The 8733-nt window shown below is 42.2% G+C and overlaps 1 protein-coding gene across 1 annotated transcript in view; it reads left to right on the forward strand.

Annotated features, from left to right (window-relative positions):
* The window catches only part of LOC309353136 (putative acyl-CoA dehydrogenase 6), a 59456-nt gene that overhangs the window by 37353 nt on the left and 13370 nt on the right, over positions 1-8733 (forward strand). Inside the window, exons 4-6 of the mRNA XM_081882282.1 lie at positions 2563-2669; positions 3589-3756; positions 7279-7452. Coding sequence (XP_081738408.1) covers positions 2563-2669; positions 3589-3756; positions 7279-7452 — 449 coding nt within the window. The remainder of the gene's footprint in view (positions 1-2562; positions 2670-3588; positions 3757-7278; positions 7453-8733) is intronic.

The following is an 8733-nucleotide window of genomic DNA, read 5'->3' on the forward strand; positions in this document are numbered from 1 at the left end:
AACCGGTAGGTAGATTGCGATCGACCTGTTGGACATGCCTGGAATACAAGAATCTTTGCAGCAGAAATTGCAGGCACTGTTGGCAGAATAGCAACATGAGAAATTCTGATTATATTGGGAGTCCTGCATAATAAACCCTAAACCACTTACCCTGATACTTCTTTTCCACAGGAATTGCAGGAGCTCAAATGGACTGCTTAGCCTTCCCTCTAATAACAAACTCCAGGGGCAACAGAAGTGCAGCCCATAGCAGGTCTCCAACAAAAGGGTGGCATCACCATGCTTAAGGGAATACTGAGGTTTGAGAAAGTAATTTTTGAATAAAACTTCTAAAGCAGGAGTGGAGAGTCTGCAGCCCACAAGCCAGCTTTGGCCTGTCATAGGTCCCAGCTTGGCCCACAAGGTTGTTTTCCCCCAACCATGGCCACTTTCCCCATACCTGATGGCAGGTGGGGATGCAGCTGAATCAGCTGCTTATCAGAGTTCACTGCAGGGAACTTGATCGCACAGTCAATCCCTGCAGAAAGTCATCATCCATCCTTCAAAACTCTCACTTCTCTGGATATTGCAATGCATTTCTTCAACTACATAACACGTACATGTGTGAAGATTCATATACTGTACGCACATATATTTGTGAACAACAACATACAAAAAATATCTGTTACATTGAGGAAATTTGCTTAGCAAAAACATGTATAGAGCAAAAATTGGTTCCAGAAATGTGTCTTATTAGGAGACTTTTTCATGAGGCCTGTTTTTTTTTTTTTTTATTATTATTATTATTATTATTATTATTATTATTATTATTGCAAACTGATGTGGAGAACCAAACTTAAGAATGGAAAAACAAGAAACGGAGAGAAACAGAAATGGATATATTCAACCCTCCCTAAGCATGTGACTCTCAAGATTGACTCTTTTCAGTATTGCTGCTGCTCAGTCTTGGGTTATCAGCTGTTCAATGCCCTTCTGTGCAGATCCGCTGCGCCACTTGTGTGTGCCAAGTGCCGCACTCGTCCTGGAAGACCTGCCATCTCCTTTGAAGTGGGTCATTTGACGTGGCGCTTAGAAAGACGCGAGCGTAGGGTGGTTTAATGAAATGTGGAATGTGAAAGAACTCACCTGCAGCTGTTCCTACTTGAAGCTACAATTTTCCCCCCACTGATGGTATGTCATAAAGTGTCAGTCCTAATTAGAAACTTTCCTCACTCTAGATTTAATTAATTCAGTTGCACGAGGCTCCGCACGGCTCCTTTTTCCTCCCCTGTGGGATGTGAAAGAAGAAAGAGTACCATCTCATCTCCCTGCCTCCCTCCTTCATATTAAGAGAAGGGAACAAATGCCCCCCCCCCCAGTTAAATCAGAATGAAGTGCAGGCATTTAAGACATGTTTTTGTTCAGTGCAGCAAGACTTCCATCTGCCAGAAAGCATATTGATTGCTGTTTAAGGGGAGCTTGGGAAGCATTTTCCTGGGATACACAGGCATCTGCATGGAAGAAGTGAGTGTGGTAAACGTAATAGTGTTCGGATGCCCTTACAAATATCTTCTTTGCAACTCCATTCAACAGAATTGCATTCACATTTTGTTCTGGAGTTGAAACATCAGTTCCACTCATGTATTGTTTGAATATAGGGCAGGAGCAGGGCTGTGTCAAAGTCTGCACATTTATGCCATTATCTTTATTTGTCTGAGCAATTTGTAATAAATCTCTAAGCGGTTTACAAAAACACAATACAGAAAAATCAGTTAAATCTATAAAATCAAACTTTAGTTAAAATGCTTGCTTGCAAAAAAAGAAGTCCTCAGTAGACACCAGAGGTTCAGGAAGGAGGAAAGCCTCTTGTCCCCCAACTGGAAGGGCATTGTGTAAAATTGAGCCCACAATACTAAACACACAGCTCCTCTTGTGTTCAAACTGTGCATCCAAGCGCCGGGGGAGAGGCCTCTTAACAGTGACTCCCCCAAACAACTCAGTGATTAGGCAGGGATATATGGGATCAGCTGGCTGTTGAGGTATCCTGGACTCAAATTGTTAAGGGCCTTGTAAATTAATACATGAACGTAGAAGCATTGAGTATGGTCATTGGCAAAGGAACCCCTTTGTGTGAGCAGGTGCTTCTGTATAAGGCAGCTTCCTATGTCCCTATATGTTTGGAGTTTTGTGTGTTTGGCTGCTTGCCAGGGACTGCAAAGGGAGGGTATTGCAAAAACACAGGGCATTTGTCAATTGCCCCAGCAAGCCACCAGTCCATTTGGATTGGTTCTCATTCCTTAGAAGAAGCTGCCTCTTAGTGCCCTTGCCTTATTGGTTGATAGCCACATTGTAAATCTTATTTTTCTGTGGTTTCTTTTTGTTTCTCCCCTACTGCAGACATACAAGTTATTTTCATGGCTTCTGTCTCTTTTGAATATGTATTTTGAAAAGACATAAATGAAAGTATTGCTCCCCCGTTCAAAGAAGAAAAATGGGGGGGGGGGGAGGACTATTGTAATGCCACTTGCATTCAGAAATCTTCAGAATTGTAGCAAACAATGTTCTGAATATTTCACATTGCAGATTTGGATCTGAAGAGCTGAAGAGAGAATTCCTTGCCCCAAGTATAGCTGGAGATGTTGTGGCTTGCTTAGGAGTCAGTGAACCTGGTGCAGGCTCAGATGTTGCAAGTAAGTAAATAGACGATGCTTAGGATTTTTATAAGACGTGTAAGCTGGTGTTCATTTCATCATGTTTTTGGATCTTGTCCTCCAAGTTCCTCAGGGTGACACACACGCAATCCCTCTGCCCCGCACAGACAACACAGAAACTTTAATTTTGCGAGATGGTGATTGGCCCAAGATCACCCAGTAAACTGTGTTTACATTCTCAGTTTCACAAATGTGCAGGAGATTAAGTTGCTAGTTGCTATGCTATAGGGCATGGATGAGTAGCCTTTTCTGTCACATTCTCTCCAAGGCAGTCTGTCAAGGGCTACATGCCACTGATAGGTGGAGCCATACTTAAAGTGGGAGGGACCACTGCTTTCCCCTCCCTCTTCCTCCATGTCTAGCGGCTGCAGTGGGGAGAGCAGATCACTCTTGCCAGAGCTGCGACTTACTAGCTTGCAGAGGGCTATTGAAATTACACAAAACTGGGACCTTGGGTACGGAAAGGATTCTCTGTGAGTGGGCTTCCTGAGCTGGTGGCGACAAGGGTTCCTCATCAGGGTTGTGGATCATAATCTTACAGCATTTGGGACATTGCGTGCTGTTACGAAAAAGCTTTGCAGAATGGGCTCTTGGGGGGAAAGGGCCTAGTGTTTCGCATGATATCGCAATGCAAATGGCAACATGTGGGGCTGCCTCTGAGGTTGGTTCAGAAGCTGTAGTTAGTGCAGAATGCAGTGGCTCAGCTCAGCTCACTAGGGCAGACTATAACCATTGTGTTACACCACTGCTGAAAGAATTGCGCTGGTTGCCAGTTAGCTACTAGAATGGTTCCCGTATGCTGGTGCTGTTACACAAAGCCCTATACAGCCTGAAACTATTTTTTAGACCCCTTATTTCTGGAACAGGTACACCTAACAACTTCTTTACTTTTGAATAGGCATCAAGACGAAGGCTGTAAGAAAAGGAGATGACTATGTTATAAATGGTGGCAAAATGTGGATTACATCTGGTTGTCAGGCTGATTGGATGTGCTTGCTGGCAAACACTAGTGACGGACCACCTCACAGAAACAAATCTCTTCTGTGTCTGCCGATGAAGCTACCTGGTAATAAAACTGGTGTCTTTGTGAGTGTCTGTGAAGGCACATGAAGCCACCAACTTGCTTAAGCTAAGCAGGTCCGGGTCTGGCATGTGCCTGGATGGGTGACCGCCTGGGAACTGCAAGTCTGCTGCCTTCAGTTCCACGATGCAACAAAGGCAGGATGCAAATGTAATAAATTATATGGGGAAATGGCAGTAGTACCAAAAATTGGAGGGCTGGAACATCTTCTGTTCTGACCTCTCTAACCTGTCCTTCCATCCTCAAATGAAAACAGTGTTGCCTGGAAATGAGATACTCTCTTAATCAATCACATTTGAGAGAGGCTAAATGATATGTCATGGTTTGAAAGTCGCGGGGGGTGGGGTGGGTGGGAAATGAGAAATGGGAACGAAAGGAAAGTAAATATTTTATGCATAGTCTCTACCCCTTCCCTCACCCCAAGCAGCGGAAATGTAAAACCATCTTTCTCTTAGATATGTGTTTGATGTGGTAATTTGTAACCTATTGTAGGAATAGATAAGAAACCCACAGATTTTTATTTTCTTTTTTTAAAAAAAAATACTTGTAAAAACACGGCTTGAAACATCCAAACACACCGAACAATACTGCTATCAATCTAGTATGTCCTGGAGAACGGTCACCAAAGCTACAGCCAGGAGATAGATAGATAGATATATTTCTTTGCTGTATAAGCTGTTTTTGTTGCTTAACTTCATTAGGTGACCTGGAAACCTGATGGCCAGAATCCCAACTTTCCACCCATGAACTTAAAACAGTTCATGAAATAGGCTTTACTGCCTTACCTTTTCCCTTTCTGCAACCCCCTCACCTCCCTTCCTACAAATCTGCTCCTGGGAGCTGGAGGCGGCTTGGGAGTGATGTGGGATATGGTGGTGGTCGGGGCTTCAGGTGAAAAGTCTGTTTGTAGAAATTGCTTCCTCCAGGTACTTTACAGTCGACAAAGGAGCAATTTGGGGTCCAAACCAATGAAAACCCAGAGCCATCACCATCTTTCTTTACAAAATATGGTTGAAGCTGGGGTCAGTTTAATATGTCCAAAGACATATACAGTGGTACCTCAGGTTACAGATGCTTCAAGTTACATACGCTTCAGGTTACAGACTCCGCTAACCCAGAAATAGTACCTTGGGTTAAGAACTTAGCTTCAGGATGAGAACAGAAATTGTGCTGCGGCGGCGCAGCAGCAGCGGGAGGCCCCATTAGCTAAAGTGGTGCGTCAGGTTAAGAACAGTTTCAGGTTAAGAACGGACCTCCAGAACGAATTAAGTTCTTAACCCTAGGTACCACTGTATGTAGATTTGAAATTGGCAATGACAATTGAAAAGCACAGAGAGCTGAAACTTCCTTCTTCAGCTCTGCGTACTTTTCATGGGAGAAAGAGACAACCACTCTCAGCATCTCATGATTCAGTGAGGCAGTGAAGGGGATCACAGAGACTTTGTGGACAACTGATGAAGGCCTCCAGGTCAACTTAAGGATAAGTAGATAGTTGTGGCCGATTTCGATGTGAACAGACCATAGTATGGTTTCCTGCATCAGAGTCACTATGTTTTCTGCATGGGAAAATTACTGTTCTCCCCCCAGATAAGACTGGAATCTCCATTGTCAGCACTGCCCACAATTTCAGATGAAAATATTTCCATTTATTATTAAAGGACTTTTGTTCCATTAACTGCTCCTTTTCCGTTTAAAGAACAAACCAACAAACTTCTCATGCATCTTCAGGGCTGATCCCTCCCCTCTTGGCATTGGAGAAGGACAGGTGGGAACCGCAACGAAATGTTGCAGCATGCAGTGCCTCTGTTCATGGTTCCATTAACACTACCACCCTCCCACAATGGTCTGTCAGCATTCTGTGGCCATTGAGCACACCCAGTTCTCGTCAGGCTGGCTTTGGAGTTTTCTCCTTCCTCCTTAGGGGTTTCCCCCCGCCCTCAATATTTTGTGTACTTCTGTGAACCTTGGGTTCCACCCCACCCCTCAAACCTGCCGATATCTTCCCTTGCGTGTGGGTGGTGCTGTTTGGGCTACATAAGTAAACAGCGCCCACTGCCTGAACATACAAATGGATGGAATGATAATACTGTGCCTGAGATCAATTAAAATTTATGTGAACTGAGTTTATGGACTTCACCAAAATTAAGTCTGGTCATAACAGAGCTAAACTTGCAGCCCGTTTGTTTTTTCTTTTAAAAATGGCCAGTAATCCTGAATTATTTCTTCTTTGTTTTGTTCCTAACCAGGGTGAAATACCTCTCTTAGTTTTTGAACCTTACTGAATCCAGCTGCTTTGATTATCATTCTGTGGACTTTTGTTTCCTTTAGAATTACAAATGTGCGTGCAGTTCTAACCAAGCGGCCTTACAAACATAACAAATTAGGACTTTGCTACTCAGCCAAGATTCAGAAACTTACTTGGATTTGGAATTTGGAGGATGTTTTCAGTCATGCTGTCGTGTATTCCATGCGTCACTGTGAACTCCACTCTGCTAATGGGCTTAATTACACACGCAAGATTGAAACATTAAGTGGAAGAGCCCTAGAGGCTCATGGGATAAAATGGGGAGGGGGAAACCATGTACACTGCCTCCAGCTCCTTGGGGGAACCCTGGGAGGCTGTTAGCAGCCGGAGTGAACGATGCTGAGCTAGGCAGACCAATGGCTTGACTTGGTCTAAGGCAGCTAGCTTCCATATAGTCCGACACATAGCTGCTTATCCCTGGCATGCCAACACATGGTTAAAAAGAGAAGAAAGCCCAGGATGATTCCGCAGCCTTGTTTTGCTGACTGTCTCGGGTCATGTGACCTTAAAGAAAATAGCATTTATCTATTTCATTCTGACCTCCACCCAGCAAAGAGAACAAAGATGAAATTTCCCCTTCTCTCAACCCACTCCTTCCCATTTTCTCCAAATGCTTTTCTTTTCTTTTTTAAAAACTCACTTATCCTGGAATGACCTGAGGTTAATTGTTGCGGGTGTTTTGCTCTCAGAACCAAATTCTGGATGGGAATGGAGGGTACATTCTCAAGGGTTTAGGTACTTGAATGACACTCTGAAAGACTGAACAAATTTCATACTAATTCTCTATAATTTTTTTTTACATGTTTTGTTTCCTTTATTAATCAAGATTCTAACGTTTTACCATAATAAGAAACCTGGACAGTTTTGACATTTTTCACTTTAAAATTCAGCTTACTCTCATTAGGAAGCTGTTCCTGTTTCCAGGATTATGAAAAGCAAGACCTTTTTTAAATCTTGAGAATTCTGATTTGCTGATTAACAACAGCACCACTGTTTTACAGTTGAGGTAGAAATGGAAGTATTTACCTTATCTTGGGTTTTTTTAAAAACCACACACACACACTTGCATGTGTTCTTAAATTTTAAAATCTTATGTGTTTAAAAAGGAAGACTCTTGGTTATACCTTTTAAAAAGAAAATACCACAGTTGCGTTTGGGACTAATTGTTTCCTGTCACTTTTTCCACGAACACTTATTTTTAGGTGTTCACATTGCTAAGAAAATCGACAAGATGGGCATGCGGTCATCCGACACGGCACAAATCTTTTTTGAAGATGTCAGAGTTCCCAGAAAATACCTCATTGGGGAGGAAGGAATGGGCTTTACGTACCAGATGTTGCAATTCCAAGAGGAGCGAATGTGGGGAGTAGCCAACAGTAAGTCCTTTGGGCAGTGATAAAGCCTGTCCCTTACATAACAACTTACAAAATGCATTTTAGTGGTAGAACAGAGCCATATCTTGATGGGCATTTTGAAACCCCTTATTTTTGCTGAACACCGAATACTTTGGTATGTGCTGGCAAAGTCAGTTTTTCCTCCCTTCTGCATCCTTGACATTCTGTGTGCAGAAAAATACATAAATGAAAGTTCAACAAGCAGGAGTCCACGAATGGAACAAAAAGTTCCGTTTCTGACTCAGTAAGAGGCAGCTCCCTATGTTCTTATAAGTTAGCGGTTGTAAATTTTCCAGAGGGGCTTTCAGAACTCAGCTGTACATGCTTATTATGAAAAGGACCTCCTAGAAAATGTGTAGAATTTTCTAGCACTTAATCTTACCCTCTGCTTCGCTCAGCACCCAAAACTAAGAAATTAACATTTTTTTCTTTCCTTAACTAGGATTTTTAGTGCATTTGTTATTACCCATATAGCACTGCCATCTGCTTCACAATGCCATTACGATGGATTAAAAAAGCAAAAACAAAACTCCCTGTTGGAAATGCCATTTTCTTAATTTTATTATAGAGATCACTTTCATATGTTCTTATAATAAGTGCAACAAATTAATGATTGAATTCTGCTTCTACAGTCCTTATGGGAAACAAAGTATTATTGGGTTGCTGCCAACCAGCTTCTACTCAGAGCAGACCTTTTGACACTTGAGTTGCATATTTTTAGGACACGCTTTCTTTTTATTTTCAGGTAGGTAGACGTGTTGGTCTGACGCAGTCAAAATAATTTTATTTATTTATTTTGACCTTTTTATGTTGTTTTAAACCATTTGTTAATACTCATGCAGTCATAGAATTGTAGAGCTGAAAAGGGACAGGGTCATCTAGTCCAATAATGCAGGAATCTCAACACACAGTCCCCCACCCAATTTGAAACCATACCAGACCCTGCTTAGCTTTGCAAATGTGCCAGCAATTGTACTGCTGCACCGCTAGGAGGACCACTGCGTTATAACATTGTAACCCACCCTGGGATGTTGAGAGCAAAGAGCAGGTAATTAATAATAATAATAATAATTCTATCAGGGCACACAGGTCTTAAGTATTTTATTCATTTTGAAAATTTATAAACCACTTGATAAAAAATAAGATAAAATTATCCAAGGAGTATATAAGTGCAGTTATATATAGAACAGGTACGTCAGTAGAGCATGAGACTTAATCTCAGGGTTATGGGTTTGAGTGCCGCACTGGGCAAGAGATTCCTGT

This window comes from Podarcis erhardii (genome assembly GCF_964252035.2).
Source record: "Podarcis erhardii genome assembly, chromosome: 12".
NCBI lineage: Eukaryota > Metazoa > Chordata > Lepidosauria > Squamata > Lacertidae > Podarcis > Podarcis erhardii.